Source organism: Corvus cornix, chromosome 7, assembly GCF_000738735.6.
Source record: "Corvus cornix cornix isolate S_Up_H32 chromosome 7, ASM73873v5, whole genome shotgun sequence".
Classification (NCBI taxonomy): Eukaryota; Metazoa; Chordata; class Aves; order Passeriformes; family Corvidae; genus Corvus; species Corvus cornix.
This window is the reverse complement of record NC_046337.1, coordinates 33,156,357-33,177,193: the sequence shown is the minus strand read 5'-3', so window position 1 is coordinate 33,177,193 and position 20,837 is coordinate 33,156,357. Positions and strand designations below refer to the sequence as shown.

The following is a 20,837-nucleotide window of genomic DNA, read 5'->3' as shown; positions in this document are numbered from 1 at the left end:
CTGGCCTGCTGACCATTTGCTCCTTTATTTACTACAGCTTATTTCTTACTTAAAAAAAAAAGATCTAAAACAGATCAGCAAATAGTCCTGCGAACTCAGATAAACTGTACATCCGAAGGCTACAATTTTCCTATTCTACAGCCTTCTTAAAGAGATTGTACCTGCAAAACCCACAGCTATATGCAATCAATTGATTGCTAAAAGTTATTACCCCCCTAGGATGCTTTCCTTTTCATATGCGCTAGAACATTAAATTTAAAAATTAGGCCTGCTGTGAAACTAACAACAGTCTTCAACTGAAAAATGTCAATCCACTTCAAACAATTTCAAGAAGATTCTATTTTGCCCTTCACGTAACAAAAAAAAAAAAAAAAAAAAAAAAAAAAAAAAAAAAAAAAAAAAAAAAATTAAGTCTGAAGGGGCTGTGTAGCACATCCTCACTGGAGGCCAAATCCTGCCTGACTGTAGGTCAGCATGGCCTTGCCCCTGTGCTATTTTGCTGCAGTGTCTGAGAGCAGGCTGGGAGGTGACAGTGGGATGTTCACCAGCTCCTCTTGAGAAGGTGACAGGAGCTCAAGGACTTTGTGAAGAGCACTCCCCACAGAGCATCTTCCTTTCCTCATCCTGCCTGACAATTTACATCTTTGCTGAGACTGAGCTGCTGGATTTTTTCAGACCTTCTGCCAGCCAGCACAGGAACAAAAATCATGTGCTGTGTGTGAGAAAACCCTTAGTAACTCTTACAGGTTGGGGATGTCAGCACCTGTGCTCAGTGCTCTGGAAACTTGGTGTCTCAATCTAGAAATATTCAGGCTACCTTAGAGGTACAGCTCTCCAAGAGGGTGAAAAAACAAAGACAGAAAACCTGATCAGGAATACTGCTGAGCTGAAGGATTTGTATTGGAACAGTATAATTGAAAAGGTAGTTTCATTATGGGAAATACAGTTGCTAATTAATGAGGGATATTTGTGTGGGTCAGTGGAAAATTGAAAGGTGGTGCTTCAGATTTTGCTGCACCCTCTCCCAAGTTAGCAGAGGTGCAATAGATAGTAAAAGAAATCTCATGCTGAAAGTTTTTAAACTTTGTATTTTGCAAAATGATGCCTTAGGATTTTAGCTTTTATATTTTTCATATCCTGTGTATATCCTTTAGTGTGTAATTCTAACTCCATATGGACTGTTAACTACCGTTCTCCCATTTTGGTCAGACAAAACAATTCCTCTCTAGGCCTGAAACTCAAGGACACCTTACTGTCTCAGGCCCCAAGATATGAGCTGGGGGGAGGGGGGGGCAAACTTGGGGTAAGTGACTTCGTTACCTGAAGCTGTAATTGGAGGATTAAGCCCCGATATGCTAATGGACCAAACTTATAAAAGTATGAAAACCCATGACCCCGTTGTCCCTTTTGGGTGTAGCCCCTGGGGGCTCTGACTGCTCTCATGTACCTGAAGGCCCTTCAATAAATATAACCACTTTTTATTCTCTTAATTTTGTCCAGCCTCTGTTTTTAGGTAGCCCCTAAAAGCATCAAAACCTACTTTTACATGGTATTTTCTTCTCCTTGCAATGTTGTGCCAGTTCTGATTTTGTCCCCTTTCATATTCACAGTCATTTCATGAATTGCTCTCATCCGCTGCTTAGTTTCAATTGCAGTTGCCGTTTTGGTGTCCCGCTAAGAGTTTCCAAATTGCTGTATCAGCTCTCAAAATAGTGGACAATCACTAGTCTGATTGAAAAAGGAATTGGAGCATTATTCACCATATTATTTAGGAAAAGACGAGCTACAGAACATGTGTTGAGGCAAATCCAACTCTGTCTCCTGCAGACGCCACAGAGCTGCATTTTGTAAGACTGTAATAGGTTGTTTATGCTCATTAACTTCAATATTTTATGCCATTCAGAATAAATCCAAAACCATTTGAGTTCAAAGTGGAACTGAGATGATGATTATTATTGTAATCTATAAATCTTTGAATCAGATTTTCCTTACATTTGGAAGTGCAACTTGGTTCTGTTTGCTTCTCAGTAATACATAAAATTAGACAAAATTAACTCACAAACATGTCTAAAAAAAAAAATGTCATGTTACAGGCAGTGGGTTGGATTTATCTCAATTAGCTTCAGCCGTCTACAAACTGAGGAAGATTTCAGCTCCATTTCATGTGCTCTCAATGGAGAATGCAGCCCTCCCATTTTAGCCATCTCCATTAAAAAGGGATCAATTCAGACCACTGGCACCTTCTAATTTTTCATTAACTGCAGAGGAAGGCTCCGAAATGTGAAGGATAAGAAACCTGTTTGGGTTTGGCTGAAAACCCTCCTGGAGAAACTTTCTAATCAGACAGCATTAACCTAGAGGAATATAAAAGTTTTCAGTAACCGTGAAGTCAAATGTGTTTGCAAAAGCAACTTTGCCAAATAGAAAACTGGTTTAGAAAATAACACACATGCATGATTCAAAGCAAGAACTTGATATTTGCGGGCTGTCAGGCTCTAGCAGGAAAGGAGGAAGCTGGCTTCATTGGAAATGGTCTTCTCTACAAGGTTTGTCATCTTTCCTGGTGACTGCCACTCCTAATTTCCACATTGAACTGTACTCAATCAGACCATATAGCAAGTACATGGAAGTGTAATAGCTAAATCCTGTTAGAGTTTTTGCATGGGAGCAGTGAAGGAGGAGAGGTTTAAATACCAGCACTCTGGAAAAGAAAGATGTGAGGCAAAGTTCACTATGAATATGGAAGGAACAGCTTGATTGAAAATCATTTTTCAAAATAAATAATTGCAAAAATTAAGTATATTTGGGAATCATAACAATAATTTTCTTTTTTAGAGTGAGCCAGTAAAATTTTGCTGACAATTTGATACTTTGGATCTTTTTTTATTTGATGCTAAGCTTATGATAGATGGTGTGTGGTGTAGTGCAGTTCTGTGAATGCTGAAGCAAATGTTAACCCATTTTCATACTGGTTTCTTACTTTGAATGATCAGTCTCAGCTTGGCATTTAACTCAAATTCAGATTTTATAAATTTATTATTGATAGTAGTTGGTTCCAAAAGTCCAAATAAATGAGAAATTGTTGTGGTTTTTCAACCAGCATTGAAATTTTTCAGCTGTATTTGTCAAGTTTATGAAGGCTCATGTCTCTCTGGATTGAAGAAAGAATTGTGCGTGTCTTAGGAGCTCAATTATTGTCATGTATTTCTTTTTGAGTCCCAGGTGATGCACACTATATTTGTATGAGAAAAGAAGGAAAGCTCTTCAGGTTTGCTGCAGCTCATCATTTTGAGTGAGAGTTTTTTCTGATGATGCATGAAAGACATTTGTCATGTGCTGTTATTCATTGCTCATGGGTAATAACAACAGTACTTTGTATATGTGTAACTGTTTTGATTTAAACTTTCTCAAGTGCATTATATAATGGAAAAATACAAAAAAACCTGTCAAGACTTCTTTGACAGCACAATGTTCAGTCTCTAGCCATGGCCACATGCAGTTGCTGAAGTCTAACCTTAATCCATTGCAGTTCAGTTGCTGCCCGGGCCAGCTCATGACAATTTTGAAACCTTTTTCTCTTATAGTAATTTTTCTAATCTGCTCCCCAGCATTTTTAGCATCCACAGCATCCTGTAGCAGTAAGTAGATTCAGGGTTTAATTACACCCTCGGTGAACTCCCTCTCTTTTTTTTTTCCATCCTAAACTGGTCTAGTGCTAATGTCATTAACTGGTGAGTGGTTCCTGTGTTAGAACAATGAGTAACTGCTCCCCACCATTCATCCTCTCCACATCATTCATGTTTTTAAAACAGTTGCTCCCTGATTATAATTGAAATGGCTACAGCACAGATATATGGGATTTACTGTATCTTAAAGCCTTGTTCCATTTCCTTAATATATATAATAATACACATTTCTATCCAGGAAAACCCTTAAGGCTGGCTTTTCTTTATTTCAGCAGAGTAGTTTTCATTCTACCTCTGCTGAGTAAGGTACTGTTTACATGAGTACAAGTGGCAGGTAAAGTGGAAAGGAACAAGGTATACATGTGGCTTTTATGCTTGTACAGACCTTCTCAGGAGCTGGGAATAAAGAGCTACAAATAATTTACAGTTGAAAAGGCAAAAATAAGAACATTTGTAATAAATAATAATTTTTAGGTGATGTTCCTTTTATGTCAAAACAGCAGAATTTAAGGTATCTGCAACATGTATTGAGTCCAGAACAGAAAGAAATCCTTCAAATACATCTGTATAGCCCAGAGGCCACATAGACTGTTTGTGCAATTAAATAATGATTGGATTTCATAGCCTGTTTATTTACAGGGGATAAACAAGTGCATTTATGCAATGTCTGTTATGAAAATCTTGCCTGTTTATGAATTAGTGTTGATTGGTTGTTTTTGGTTTTTGGTTGGTTTTGGTTTTTTTTTTCACTTGGTGTATGTAGGATCTGCCATCCAGAGTTAGGGTGATTTTCTTTCTTTTATGCTGTTTTAAAAAACAGTTTCTCAAACTGTAAAGTAAGTCTTGTGTTATGCAAAGAAATGACTATTGAAAAGCGAAGTGCACCCTTAGGTAGCATTCAAAAAAGCAATATAATAAGAAAAAGCATTTTTGCAACGCCTTGAAGGCCAAGTCTCTCTATATGTTAATAATAAATGCCCCAATTTCCCAGGCATACTATTTTTATAATATAGTTTTCCTGCCTTAGGTTTTATCTGAATAAATTATGCTCGCTATATGCTAAAATTGGAATAGTTTGGTAACAGCATGATTGGATATGTGATAATTTACAGCATGTCATAGCTTTTCTCTGAAGCATGAGAATTGGTTTATCTGTGGTTGTCTGTGGCCTAATGGGATTAGCATTGTTTTTGTAAGTGTGAGCGCTTGTAATCTTCATACAACCTGGACTTTTGTGGTGTCAAAATGCTTATCCAGGGCTTTGGAATACCTGGAGAAAGCTTGAAGGGGCTACGCTGATAACAAGAGAGAGGAGTAGTGTTCTTATGCTAATGTCCCAATAAATTTTTCCTACTGCACACCAGAATTCATGTATTAATATCAAAATAGAATCATTCTCGGGCAGGCATTATTCTTTTTGCTTGCAGGGAAAATTTGGAATTCGCGGCATAAAGCCACCTATGGCACCATAGCACAGACCTTTTTTTGCAAGTCACCAGGAGCAGATTTGAATTCACTTAATGCAGGCTGCCTTTGGAGCTGGTTTTGCACTCCCTTTTTCCTGGTCCTTTAATCCAGCTGAGTGTGGGTGATGTTTCCTGCCCTGCCTTAGCATACTGTGTTTAGCTGGTTTTGTATGAAAAAGCCAAAAAAGTGTTAGTTGTTGCTTTCATGGTATTTTCGTAACTTCTACTGTACCATGATTTAGCATGATTTTTAAAAAAATACTGAAGTCCTGTGTGGCTCTTTCACAGTTCTTAATGAAGCTGTGGAAAATTACAAAAAAGATCAAAGTAAGTCTTGTAACAAGGAAAACAAGAAAGGTGTAAAGGACTTTCATGTTTTAAAAATGCCATGAGATGGAATCTGTCTGGCAGTATCAGAAGTAATGCAGGCAACATGAAATGGTACAATTGGTGAGAAGTACAAAATCATAGCAGGAATCGCTAATGTGATAAACAGTATTGAGCAGTGATCTGTTTTTAGCCGTGTGTTTATGATATTTGTCCTCCTAATCTATCTTGCCTGGTTTGTCATATTCAAAATGGGTAACTGAGCCTTTCCTGAACTTCTGTCTTCCCCAGGCTCTCAATGTACTAAGGTTGTTCTGTCCTTATCCTACCATAGTGACAATCATTCACTTCAGAAAATTCACTGCAGAACTGGAAAAAGGGCAAAGGAAAGTAGCACCCAACTGACTTTTTGTCCTGTGGGTGAAGAAATATTCTTGACATGAACTGTTGCACAGAACAGTATTGTAAAATATGGGATTTGAGATGTGATGTTGGGCCAGTCTCTGGTGGAAGTTTACTGCATAAGAGGAGTTGGTCTTTTAGAAAGGAAAATTTAGCCAAGGGAGCAGTGAAAAGAACACATTCAAAGGGAGAAAAAGCATTAATTTAGCACAAAATCAAGGTCCTGGAAAACAACATTAATCAATACATCAAAGAAGATGAAAAGAAGGAATGCTTTGTCTTTGTGCAAATGTTAAGTGCCTGCAATAAATAAAAGTAATGAAATCCCTAATTTATAATACATTTGATCAGGTTGCTAATAATCTAGCCTAATGGGAAAATTCAAATGATTGAAAGGCTGAAAACATATTTAAATAGCACTGGGAGGGAAGAAGAGAAGTGGTGGCTTAAATATGTGGTATCTTTATGAAGTAACTCTCTGGAATGATTCACAGCTCCACTATCTAATCGGTAATGTGTAAAATGCAGATCTAACTCACCATGTGCAGAAGGCCACCAGTAGAGAGCTACAGGCCAGTTCCTCCTGTAATGTGTAGGAAGAAAAATCACTGTTATGGGAGACTTCAATTACAGTGTTACTGGAATCACACTGCCTTCTAACAGTATTGTTTTTATTTCTTTTAAAAAAAGATATATATATATATATGATGTACATAAATGTAAATGATTTATCTCCTTCTATGAAATCAGATTTTGAGAGAATTCTGTGTTAGGCCTCATTTTCACAGATGAAGACAAAATTAGTGGTGGTTTAAGTACCAAAGGGAGTAATTAACCAAAGTACAAAAGAACTTGAGTTAGCTGAATTCTAAGCTGCTAGAATGAGTTTAGAAGATCTATGTGTGTATGTGATGTGCATAGATATGTCTGTGTGCTCAGGGCACTGAAGGGGCCGGCTTTGAGAATAACTGGGACACTGCTGTTCAAAAAGAGAACTCACTGAAAGCAAGGAATAAAAACAATAAACTAAAAACAAAAAGCCAAGGGTTAGTTGATTTTAATAAGTATGAATCAGAATCTAGAAATTGTAGACATCTACTGAGGAATGTGTGTGTGTAAACATACACATACACACATACATGTATCTATAATACACATGTATATGCATTATCTACGTCAAATATATTGTATATGTATATAAATACACCCTAAATAAATCAGTGGTGAGGTAGGATCAATGTTGTAAACTACTCTCTTTTCATTTGTGCTAGACTTTTATATAGAAAAATAATATATAAATATATATAAATAAAACTAATTAATTGTAACTTTAAAGTATGATTACTTAATTAGTTATGAAAATGGAAAGTGTTTGAATGATGCCATAGGAATGAAAAATAGAAGAGTTTAAAAAGATAATTCTGGGTAAGTATTGATGTTCTGTATTTGGAAAAGGCAGCAGAAGAGCATGACAAGGTCTCATTAAAATTGTAACTAAGGATTCTTAATAATGGATAATAATGCTGGGCATTTTGCAGTCAACAAGTTTGAACTGAGAATTTCTGAGAGTTATAAAAAATCTGTTTGAATAATTCTCTGAGTCATTGCTGTTGATTTTTTTTTTTTGTAGAGTGTTGGGGAAGTTCCAGATGATGAGAAGAAATCCAATGTTGTGCCAATAAAAGGCTAAATGGGAAGACCCAGATAATTATAAGTCTGTCAGCCTGACATTGGTCTCCGGGAAAATAATGGAATGGTTTCTAAAGGACTCAATTAATAAAGAATTAAACAAGGGAAATACAGTTATTACTAATCAGCATGGGTTTATAGAAAACAGACCATGTCAGATTAGCTTGGTGTCATTTTTATGGTATTACAAATTTGGCTGATGTAATGAAGTTCTGTAGGGCACTGACTGGGTACAAAGTATTGATGAAACCTATGTGCTTATTTAGCAGTGCAGAAGCAAAATGGGTAAATTCAGAGCTGTATGGTTAACAGCATAGGAATTGGTTTTTTGCTGCTTACAGTGAAGAACAATGTACAGCAAAAAACAGACATGGGTCTATTTTCTGTTGAGCCAGAGCCTGTACTTCGCACACAGCTCTATCTCCCTGGAGCATGATGTATCCCACTATTCTTCTAAAAGTAATGAGCACAATCAATTACAGGTAAAAGCCATCTGGATCCGATGGCGAACTGTGAGCAGTGTGTTTGGATGCTGTCTGATAGAAAGATTGCAGGTAGACAGAAGGGTGAGAAGCATAGGTGAAGACTGAAGGGGTATAAGGATGGTACGTGACAACAGAAACATCTTTTGATTCTTTTCTCATTTTATGTTTCTCTTTGGTTGACCAGCTGGGTCCTTTTGTTGATTTGTTTGAGGCTGCCAGTTAATGGGTAGAGCACCCAGCACGGTGAAGTGCTACGTGGTACTTCCTAGAAATGGGAACTGTGATGAAGTAATTCTCTTATTGCAACCTCTACTGTCAGAAAAAAACTACACAAAGGCTAAAAGAGAACAATTTGTAGTTAGCATGTATGAAGACAAAATTTAACAACCGTTTTTACTGAGTTCTACTACAATTTTATCAATCTCTTCTTATATAAATCATTGGCTTTGCTTCCCAAGAGTTGATTCATTAAAAGTGGATCAGAGTATTTTCTTTTATATTGGTTGGTTGTTAGAGCTTCCTGGAAACATTAATTTCTGTTCTTATGAGAATTCAGATCTTGAAGATAGAGCTGAGAATAGAAGGAAACCTTCCAGATTTCTATCAGCCATGATTGATGAAGAGTTGCTGAGCAAAGCTGCAAGAAATTTCCATACATTCGTCTTGCCCACAAGTTTTATGGGAAGTCCAACTGTATTCCTGGAGAACTTTCATAGGAGTGAGGTGAGGCTCTCCATTAGACAAATCACCTAAAGACCACTTTAGACAGCTCATTTCTCATCGTGATGTCAATTGGGTTTTATTAATGCTTCATGCAGAAGTGGAGAACATAGGAATTTTTGAAGTTGGGTCAGCTCTTAATGAGCTGTAAATAGGGCTTATCTAAATACACTGTAGTTGCTTGAATAATTAATTTTGAATAACTGACTTCATGTTTCTTTTAGATTATTTTTTCTTTTTGCATTTATAATCTATTGACATGCAAATTGTTAAGTCTAAGTAAATAAACATTACATGGTAGAATTCATCCAGGGGAAATAATTTATCCTGAAGTCAGTATTTTATCCTCAGACAATATTCTGTGGGCATATACATTCATAAAAATGCCATGCGTGGAAAAGATCTGGATATCCCTGTGGAGATTCATGATGCTTAAAACATTTTTTATAACTTCATGAATTTCTTTCAGAACAAATGAGCAAAAGAAATACAAAAAGGTGATATACTTCTATTGAAAACATGGTAATTTTCTAGTTGAGATGAACAGAAGTACATTAGATTTTAAATTTCTGCAAATTTTAACATTAGGTACTGCAGGAATTACTGCGAAAACTCCAGTGCCAACTTTAATGTGTAGCTTGATACTATTGCTCATTTATGTAGATGTATTAATTACAGTTTTAGTCCTGATTTCTCTAAAAGGCTTTTGCTAACAGGTTTTGAATCCATTTTTAAAAAGTGTGCAAGGTGAGAAAAGTCTGAAAGTAATTTTGGATGTGAAAAGGCTTTTGTGTCATTTTTTATTAAAGGCAGGAGGTACAGAGGAGTCTGTTCCCTTGTGCATAAATAATGAGGGCTCCTACTCTCCCCCTGAGTTACAGCAATTAGGGCTTTTGTAAAATTGTTCAGATGCAGCAGTGAATGAACAGTCATTGAAACTGAAGGACATGACAACCAAAACTGAGAGAAGAGCTTGAAGTCATGGGTAATTCAGTATGACAGAATACCAGAATACCACTGAGGCCAAGGGCATGATTAAAGAAAAATAAGTGTCTCTGCCTTTAGATCTGCAATTACAGGAGATGAAATATGAAAATGGAAGGGAGTAAACGCCCTCCTCCCCCCATTCTTTAAATAAATTTAAAACCAAAAAATGTAGATAGGAGGAATAAGAAATTTTCTTAGAAAATGGTTATTTTTCTAGCATCTTTAATGAAATGGTTTTAATGACCTGGAAAAGATCTTCTAGTATTGGTGACAAGATATTAAATGAGAGGTATCGTTGGTCTGTCCTGATGTGTTTGTCCTTCTCTCCCTTAATTTATTTGGAAGATAAGTAGAGGATTTTCAGAAAATTTATAAAACACATAGAATTTGCAATTACAACCAAGAAAAATTTGCATTTAACTTTGCAGTTTATGTTAATAAACTTGTCAATGCCAATGTAGATTATTGACTTTTAAAATAGCTAAAATATGTGTGCAGCTTTTAGAGTGCTACTAAAACCTTGGTCATGCAAAAAAAATCTGCATCTCTAAATAAATAAAGTTTAAAAATTCCAAGTTTTATGTAACTGTAGTATGAGGTCATCTGGTAGTGGTTAATCTGGTCAAACTCAGGTGCAATCCTAAATGTAATACATATTTTTCTGGATTTCACATATGGAAAATTTGGCAGCCCAATATGGAGACAATTTTACAAGACAGTGGGACCAAAATTGGGTATAGTTTTTCTGAAAATTGTTTCCAAAAATAAATATATCAGAGGTGTGGGGATGTTCATGCAAAGACAGGCATCAGCTTTTGTCAAAACAATGTAATGTTCTAAGTTGATTTAGTGATGGTTATAATCAGCAGTAAATTATAATCATGCTAAATGATCAGGTTTAGTATGTGTAAGTGCAACATAGAGCAGAAGATATTGCAGGTGTTTGTAAAGTGAATAAAGTACTCTGATAGATTAAAAATGCAGTGCTCAAAGTTTGAAGTGTAATTTTTTTCTCTCTCTTTTATTTTAGTATATTTTTAATAGCTGTCTGGATTTTTTTTTAAAAAAAGACAAACCTGGCATTATAATTTGGGGATCTGTTTCAGTAGAGTGTAGTGATTATGTGTGTGTGTGTCTGGAAACTGTGGGAATAAAGGATCATACTGTTTTAGAAATCAAAATACAGAATTATGCTCTTAATGGTGGAGACACGGCAGAGAGGAGTTAGAAGCATTGCTGAAGGCAATTATCTAGAGACTTGCTAAACTCACTGCACTGTTCATATTAAATATACTAATTCCCCAGGCACTAACTCAGCTCAGGGAAGTTTCCTAGGCTTTTCTATATTAATACTGTTAAGAGGAAAGGCAGGGAAGCCAGGTTCGTTTGGGAGGCTAATTGGAACAGAACGAAGAGAGTGGAAAAAATAGCTTCATTTTCTGTTTGTAGAGGATTGAAGACCTTTGTTCTTTCAACTTCTGTGTGAGAGAAGGGAGAGAACTTTCCAAAAACACGAGAACCCCAGTTCTGAATACAGGGTTTTGCATTGTGGTGACTGGGTATACAATGAATGGCCAGTGGTCCTTATCCCAAGAATCCTTATCCCAAGGATCCTTTTGCTGAGCAGGGATTAGCATGCTGTCTCCTCTTCCTTTTGGACATTGGCATCCTCCCTTTTGTCGTTCTCCTGCTCCCAGTTGTTGCACTTCTGCATTTCCTTTTTGATTGCCTATTTGTATTTGCCTGTCTTTTTTTATTTCACTGTGCCCGAGCATTTGGAAACTACACGGGTATTTGCCATCTTAGTATCTCTCATTCTATTGCTGCGTGGATTGCTTTGGTTTTGGCCAGTCTGGTTTTTTCCCCCTCTACTCTCACACATCTGGAGGAAAGAAAGGGCTTCCCAGAGAGTTTCTGGGAGTTTTGCTAAGAGTTTTCTACCCTATAAATGGATGAAACAGGGTCTGCCTGAGCACTGTTAATTTTCTTCTGGTCCCAGCTGTGGTCTGTAGCTTTTACAGTAGAGACTCTGCAGTGCCCAGCTCAAATGCATATGCACAAAGCAAACCACCAGAGCAGTGCTGCTTTACTGAAGGATCTTTTGTCTTGTGAGAAAACTGCAGTTTCAAAGACTTGATGAAGTACAAGGCTGCATTTGTTCTGTGGATAGTCTTTTCCTCCTCCAGAGTGCTGAAACACTGAAAGCATACTTGTTGGTCTAGGCCTACCTTGTCTGCAAGTGTCTCATGTAAAATAGCTCAAATATGACTATGTATAAAAATACACATTATATGTGAGCCTGTTAAAACCTTTAAGAAAAGTGACATATGAATAATGATATATTTTCTCTCTACTGTTACCTGGCATTTAGATTTATTTGGCTGATGCTACTTGCCTTTATCCATGTTGTCCTAGTGCCTAGGAGCCAAACAGGTTTGATTTGTGCTGGCACAAACAGTGTATGAAGAGTAGGTGGAGTGGATCACTGCAGTCAGTAAGAGAAAGGGAACATCAGCCTTAACTCCTTACCAGTGCTAGAAACTTTGGGATTTTTTTTTTTTCTAAAATGAAAAGGTAGCTTGTTCAACCTCAAACACAGTTTTTCTGAAAGCAGAAAATGTTATTCTCAAACTTCAGAACTTAAATCCATTTATTAATGTTGACTCTGAATAATACTCTGGTTTAGCTAGTTTCAGTTGCATACTTTCTGGGGTCTGCAAGTAACACTAAAACCAAGCAATAAGTATGGGTGTCGTTCAGTGAAATATAATGCTGGACAGCAGTTGGACATTGAAAAACTCCTTTATGTTTGTTATGAAGATATTGAGGTTTTGTTAAAAGAAAGCATCTAATGAAAACGTGTTACAGGCTAGAAGGTCGGATTTGGTAAAAAAAGGGTTTTTTTCTGCAAAGCATAAACACAGTGTAATTTAGGATTCATAAAATCCTTGGAATTTTACTTCAAAGTACAGTTAAGCCCTTGATGCAACTCTCACCTTAGAAGTCAGAATCCGGAATTGTCATTTAGATTCAGTATCTGTATTTAAAATTGCCTAATATGGTTAGTTGCTTGGCATGGCATTATAATTGAGGTATTTAATAAACTGTTTAAGTACTATTCTTTTTATCCATACAGTTTCTTTGTGAGGCTGAGTTTTAAGGCCTGAAGTCTTAACAAATTAATCAGCTTTCCACAGCAAAGCAAACACAATTTCCTCCCTTGCATATTTTAAGTAATCCAGGCTTGGGGGCAGGGCCCAGTCTTTGGGGATGGTGGCTTCTTTTAATTCCTCCATAATTCTAAATCCTCAAAATTAGAGATGAGGAGCAGAACAAGAAACATTGCAATGCACAGTGTTTTCCTCCCTCCTTTATTATTCTGTGAAAAGGTAGTGCAAACAAGAGGCTTTCTGCTGCGATGCTCTGGAGTTGTGCATTGGGGTACAGTTTGGAGATTTATCACTGCGCAGGTGAAAATAAATTCCTGTGAAAAGTGTGTAACCTTTGCTTCTCATTGACTGTTTTTGTATAGATAATTTCTTTAGCTCTGTTGTCCCCAAGCATCTGAAGCTCAAGCTTCCGTGAGTCAGAGACATTTCCCTGCGCCACACTCAGATAAGCATGGTTGTATGCATGGAAGAAATTAACTGGTGAATCTATTACTTGTAATATTTTCTTTCCTCTGTGTGGTAATTTCTTTTACTGAGACAGAGACATTTTTGATAAGACAGTGGCAACCAGATATGCTGAATGTGTTTGTCCATAGCTGCAAGAAGATGAACTTCATGAAACCAACTAAGCAAGGCAAAAAATATTTCTTTTGTAACTTTTTGAAATAATACTTATATACCTGCACCCTAGAGTATTTTAAATTGCGTTGTTATTAGATTTCTTTCTGGACAAAGACCGCTCATACTGATGCCTTTTGCTGGTCTTAAAATCAAGAATCAAACATGGTTAGAAGGGAAAAGAGGTTTTACCTTGGTATTTATTTTAAGGATCCTTAGGTGCACCACATCCAGTTCGAATGCACCTCCATGCACACTGCAAAATGCACACCCCCAAAAGATCTGGTATAACATTATAGGTTTTACTAATTAGCATATCTATCAAAGATTCCCCACTGAGAGGCTCAAGTGAGCCCCCCTCCCCAAGGAACCCTCTCCTGGATGGTTCTATCTTAGTTTACAGAATGTGTTCTGGAGAGGACCTTGGGGTCTGGGGCACACTGATCCCTAGCTACGAAGCTTCTAAAATGTTTGGTCTCTCAGCTTGACAAACAAGTCCAAGAATGTAGGCAAAAAGCACTAAGAATACAGAAGTTATAAAAGGTATAAAAGGGGTATAAAAGAAAAGGCAAAAAAATCATCATGGCATCAGTATATGCCCTAGGGATCTGATCTTGCAAGCAGGTAAATGGTGGTATCCCTATGAGCGATCTCAGTAAGATGGGTGCCCAGCAGTGCAGGGATCAGTCCCTGGGATCCTTAGCAGCTGGATGCCGATCTACACTTCAGCTATAGCCACAATCTCTTGCTATTAAATAGAACTGTGTGAGTCTGAATAGGTTGCAATTAATTCATAGTGCTGGAGCCTGATCACCAAGATGAAATTCAGCCATCCTAATTGTTTCTGAGCTCTAATTTATACTCTGTATGCCTGTAACATTTTACTTTGATTACAAGGCTTTGCATCTTCTTTGCAGTGCCAAAAATTGCCTTTCACCATGTGCTTTGAGTGTTCCACTATATATCTCCTCTGCTTTGGTTTTGAGAATTGGAGTGAAAGGCAACTTCATCCTTCATCTGTAGCAGACTTATGATTAGATTTTAATGCAGTGTCAGGTGTCTTTTGAACATCAGCAGATCCATCAGTGTGCTCCTGGTTGAGGACAGAAATAAAGGTCTTCAGTTTTCAGTTGGAGAGTTGTGCCTTTAAATACCTCTTGTTCAGTCTGGAATGGGGGTGACCTAATTGCAGCCTCCCATTATCTGAAGGGGCTGCGAGAAACAGAGAGAGAGGGACTATTTACAAGAGCGTGTAGTGGTAGGACAAGAGGGAATGGATTCAAACTGAAAGAAGGCAGGGTTAGATGGGATATTGGGAAGAATTTCTCCCCTGTGAGGGCACTGAGGCCCTGGCACAGGTTGCCCAGAGAAGCTGTGGCTGCCCCATCCCCGGAAGTGTCCAAGGCCAGGTTGGATGGGGCTCGGAGCAACCTGGGCTAGTGAAAGATGTCCCAGCCCATGGCAGGGGGGTGGAAGCAAAATTGTCTTTGAGCCCTTTCCAGCCCAGGCCATTCTATGATTCTGTGATTCTACTACTCTTATGTTTGAAATGAAAAGATTTTATATATTGAACTTTCTATGAGACAAACAGTAGAATCTCAGCTGTTTCTGAGATTACAGGATACATAATTGTCTCCTATTAATTTCCATTAACAAAGACAGAAACGTTGCTCTCTTGACTGAACTGCCATTCACACGTGTCCTCCAAGCCCCAGTTCTTTCTGAAACATGCAGGCTCTTTTTTATATAAACCTGTACTTTGGTAGTACCTCTGCAGTATTATTTGTGGGCTTGGAGGAGGGTGTTCACAGCATTTGAAAGAACTGGGAAAGCAGTTAGATTAATTTGTAGTCGCTATTGTTGAAGTGGATATAGATTGGATTTAGCATTTCAATGCTCTGTAGTTTTTCCCTGTGGCACTTAAACAGTAGGTGAGAAATCAATGTCAAGTGTTCTGCTGAATTACTTACACAAACAGAAAATGGTATTTGAGCTGATAACTTTAGCCTGGATCTGGTTGAGCAAGAAACAGTTAAAAATTGCCATTGAGCCAAAAAATGGGAATCTGAAGTGTGGATACCTGACCCGAATGCTCTGAAACACAGAGGGAATAGATGGAAAGGGTATTGTTCCATGCAACTGGGATGAGCACCTGCCTTCTGCCTGAGGAACAGGGAGTGGGCCTGAGAGGGAAGTTTGTGTCAGTCAGTCAAGTCTTTGCAGAGCAGCATCTTTGAGCAATCCAAGCATTGCATAACTCGTATTTTAAACATAGAGTAATGTGCTTTTACAAGTAAATACTACTGCAAAATTTTTAAATTAATTTAGCTGCCAAGATTTGCAGTTCTGAGTTAAAAACATGGATGTGAGTTTATACTTGAGATTTTAGCAGTTAGAAATATGCTGTTGGAGGTGGTTATTATTGCATTCATAAGCCAAGATAAATATTATATAAAACAAAAGACAGAAGATCTTGGGAAGGATCACCTGCAAATTTTTGCTGTATATGGGCATTAATATATTTATTGCAAAATGGAAGTGGATATTGTATTCAAGCAAAATTTTAACATGACATATTAAGCATTTTCCCCAGGTAAGACCAGGCATTTACTAGTCAGAGGCTTTACCAGTCTCGGGAAAAAATCATCTATGCTCAGCTGGCTGTTGAAAGAAAATAACCCCAGTTGCAAGGGGTATCAGGACATGGTTCTACAATTCTTATTTTGAGACAAGTGTTGTCTTCTAGATTTTTTTTGTGTTGTTAGGTCAAGAAGAGTTGTTGTGGGTTGCCAGAAATATTTTTAACAGACTTCCAAAGTGAAAATTAAATACATGGGTGGACTAAGCTGTCTATAAATAGAAAATCTAATGTATTCAGTGCTCTAAAATATTTTGTCTGGCTGGCAGCTACTGCTCCAGAAATGTGTGGGTGTTCTGTAGGTCCTTCACGTTACAGACACTCAAGAGAATCAAAAATACTGCCTCATCTCAGGCTTGCTAAGGCAACTGAATCCTGTTATGTGTTAAAAAAATAGTAAGTTTTTCCTCAAGGCAGAGAACCATCTAAGTGTTTTCATTAGCTGTTCATTACACACAATTTAAAGGCAATAATTAATGCCTGACCATAAGTATTACACCTGATTATTTCCGATACAGCAATAAAATGCCAATAAGGGTGTTTGAAAATGTAAAACATGTATGATAAAGCAGACTGTTTAAACTGGAGGTCTGTTTCATCATATGCAACTAGCAAATGCTACTTTTTGTAGACTGCTGTTTTCCCAATGTACTTTGAATGAATATGAGTTTTACTGATTTCTCAGAGTATATGCTGCATATAAAGCAGCCTTGGTTAATCATCATTAGAACATGAATATGGCATTAAAGTACTTTCTAAGTACTTCTTATAGCTTTTCTGCATCTTCCAGAAAACTTGTGGTGTTAGCAGAGGTGTAATTATTTCAAGATCAGATGCAGAAAAACAGGGGTAAATATTCTGTAGTTAAAGACCTTAAAATGTTTTTCATAAGGTGCTTCTTGTACATTACTGAGAATTGCTCAGATACATTTTTAAGTTCTTTAAGGATGATGAAATCAGGGTGATGGAAAAATGCTTTCTCTATGTATCATTTGTATTCCTTCTGAATTTGCTACATTATTTATGATGCAGTCTTGATATTATGGTGATCTTATATGTGAGGAAGTCTGACATTGTAAATTCAATGAAGATTTACCTGCCTTGAAAAATAGATGAGTAAATGAGTATTCTTAGTCATAAATGTATTATATATAATCATAGCAAACCAGACATTTCATGAAATGGTGTTCAGTGATTCTGAAGTACTCCCTTTGACTTGACTTGAGAAAAAAAATTTACATGTGTCTCACCTTGACAATGTAGAGAACTCTTAAAACCTTGTACAGAGGCAGGAATATGTCAAAGATGGATATGTAGTGTTTTTTTAGTGATTCTCTGGTTTTCATGTGCATTCTTAAAATGGGAAATTTATTATACCCATTCTCATCTAAAAGGCAGCAGTGAAACACTTTGTGAACTTTGCTGCAGGTGGTGGAAATGTGCTTGTCATAGGTTAGCAAGCATAGTCCCGGAAGGGACGTCCTTGCTAAGGGGTGCTTACAGTTTCCTCCGGGAACTGATAGAACCTATCAGCTGGCCAGTTTGGATATGGACAATTCTCTAAGCCACTTAAAGTTGTGATCACCTCTGTGATCCACATTTAAGAATAGGCAAACTCCCCCTCCAAGCTCTCTCTCGTTTCCGGCACGGGGACAGGTGGCTGCGGGGCCCGAGCAGGGCCCAGTGGGCCCGGCCAGGCCCTGCTTGGGCCAGGCCGGGCCGGGCCACGGCCATCCTGAAGCCATGGACCTGTTCCAGCCGTGGAACCTCCCCCCACTGCCTTGCCGTGGGCAGCCAGAGCGGCTCGGCTCTCCCCCCTCTCCACTGCGATAAGAAAAATTCAACATTCCAGCTGCAAAGCTGCAAGGCCGAGGTGAGATTAACCCTTTTTATTGCTGTGAAGAGCTGAAAACCTGAGGGCAGAGAGAGAGGAGATGCTTAAAGCTGAAATTCTGTTGTGAAGCTATGATATATCAGAGTATCCTGTTGTAATTTCATGAAGATATGGGGGGTGGAGCGTTCAACTCGTAAGCAAAAGCACCTGCACTGAGATAGGCAGATGCTGACGCAGCTGTAATTGCATGAGAAGTTTGGACAGGGAGAGATGGACCAGATGAGGACTTTTGCTCCAAACGGGAAAGGAGAAAACCTCAGTCCCTAGAGATGAACCAGATGAGGACTTTTGCTCCAAATGGGAAAGGAGAAAACCTCAGTTCCTAGAGATGCTCCCAGAGATAGTCCTAACGATGAAGATGATGAAGACCCTTTGCTCCCAGGGAAGGAGAAGGGCCTCTGTTTTTGTTTCTGAACGGCTCAACCTTAAAACTGTACCCCAAAAAACTTCAAGAGTGGACCCTCGAAAGCAGTTGCGGGAAAAGCTGCAAGTCGGGGGGGGAAAGGACTCACAGGCAGGCAGAGAGACTCCTCTTCCTAAATGGACTGAACAATATTTGGAAGTGGGCGGCTGTCTCGTTGTGATACTGTTTTCATAGCATGAGCAAGAAGAGACTTCTCTTTCTAAATGGACTGAACAAGGTTATTATGGAAGTGGTAAACAGACTGAACATCTTAAGGGTTGTCTTTTCACATTGTCAGTGGGAGAAGGGAGGAAGGTGGGGGGAGGAGGAGAGTTCTGAAGGTGGTATAATTTTTTTTTCTTTCCGCTTTTAGGTCTGTTAATAAACTTCTTTATATTCTTTCAAGTTTGGTGCCTGCTTTGCATTTCTCCTAATTCTTATCTCACAGCAGATAAACAGTAATGAGTATTTTGGACCAAACCACTACACTAAATTGGTGTTTCCGCCCGGTTACAAACCGAACCCGCGACAGTGCTAAACACCAACTCTCTGTATACTGCATTTCCAATTAAAGTTATTTTCAGTACACATACAGAACTTGGAGAACCAGTGTCAAAACACAAGGATGGATCAAAATGCCTTAAACTTGGGAAAAGTGCTGTATAAAATATCAAAAGGAGAAATAATACATCAAATGTGTCTCTGAGGGCTGTGGCAATACACAGCATCTGACATGAGATCGGTATTTCTCCCAAGTATCCTAGACAGCTAAGCACCATTTCATATCTCTCCTGTCACGTTACCTTTTTCCTGACCAAGAAACAGGTCACATTGCGTGTGAGTGATTCCAGTTTCACTCTCTGGGCTGCTGAGCACTGACGCTTTCACACTGTAAAGCACTCAAGAATATTTTGCTTCATGGTCTTGTGAGGGCAAAGGGATATGGTAATTCTTTCTGTGGTGTGGGTCTTGGCTGTTGTAAATGGAAGCAAACTCTGATGCTCTGCAAGTGCTTTTTGAAATGCTTATTGGTATTATAGTGCTGAAATATTATAACACTGATGGTATGAACATGTATTAATGTTCATATTTTCACAAAGGTTATAACTGCCTTTGATTTGAATGCCTTTGGTAATGTTAGTTCATTCCTTTTGACGAAGGTAGTACCAGGAGCCTTTGTAGAAGAGTCAACTTTTGGTACCTACCAGGGAGCCTGTATTTAGTACATTTTCAATGTTTATAGTGGGAGGAAAAAAGAAGCGGGGGGGGAAGTTAAAAGTAAGAAGCACTAACAAGAAATTATTCCTAATCATATTGCTATTCCTGAGGCATAACAGAAGAATTCTGGAAAAATCAAATTGCAGGATGCAAACCTCGGGTGTCAGCTTGTCACTATGTTACATTTAAAGTGGTTATTAAAATCATTATGCTATCAACCTGTGAAGTTTGGGCACACCAAATATAGCAACCTGCTTAATTGCTCGGTATTTTGCAGTGAGTGAAAGAAAAGCAGAAAGGAAGGTGGGAGTGGAGAGAACGGTATGTTTTCAAGGTACCCTAAAAGGCCACTTTTCCTGTGGAGTAAATTATGCATTTGTTGTTCAATAAGACTTTAGTCTTTGAATATAAAATATTTTATTAGAAATGCAGCTGCCTGCCTGTCTACATAGCTTAGAAATGGTTTTATTGAGATCTTCCAACAATGCAGCACAACGCATATTGACATGACTTGGTAGCTCTAATCATGTTATCGACACTGCTCTTCTCTTGGGAAATGAGATTAAAATGAACTGATATTGCCAAAACCAGTGTCTAGAATACGTATGGTCAGGTGTCAAAGTCTAATTTCCCATGGGAGTAAAGCTGGAGAAACTGAGCTGAACTTACTTCAGGTTTATATTTGTATAAGGAGCAACTGGATTCTTGATTATCATACTAGAGACTTGGCTGTGAAAGGCTGAAGTGTGATTCTAGGATAAAACAGTAAATGACAACATTGCTGCAGTAACTACATAAAGCTGGCAATGCAAATGTAAATTTGGGGATGGGAAAAAAAAGATAAAAACCCCAAATTTTCAGCCAATTAGTTTTGAAGAGCACATTGACTCCAAATTGTGTGTTGTCTCCATAAAAGTGAAAAATGAGGCAAGAAAAGTAATTTCTCCAAATACCATAAAGTGTATTTACTTTATTTCTTTTTATTGTTTGTCTCCATTTCTTTAAAACTGGGATTTTTTTTTCCCTTGTCCTGCACCAGGCATAACATAAGGCTGATGATGGAGAACCTACCGAGGCTCAGTTGAGATGTGGTAACTTCGCCACACAGCAGCTGATGGCACTGCATTCAATGAA

The 20,837-nt window shown here is 38.0% G+C and overlaps 1 protein-coding gene across 3 annotated transcripts in view; it reads left to right on the top strand.

Annotated features, from left to right (window-relative positions):
• Positions 1 to 20,837, top strand: part of ZNF804A (zinc finger protein 804A) — a 155,783-nt gene that overhangs the window by 73,747 nt on the left and 61,199 nt on the right. Inside the window, exon 1 of one of the 3 annotated variants that reach the window (XM_010413473.4) lies at positions 7,285 to 8,778. The exons of the other annotated variants lie outside the window; for them this stretch is intronic. Coding sequence (XP_010411775.1) covers positions 8,665 to 8,778 — 114 coding nt within the window. The 5' untranslated portion in view covers positions 7,285 to 8,664. Of the gene's footprint in view, positions 1 to 7,284; positions 8,779 to 20,837 lie in introns of those variants that run through there. 3 annotated transcript variants of the gene reach the window in all.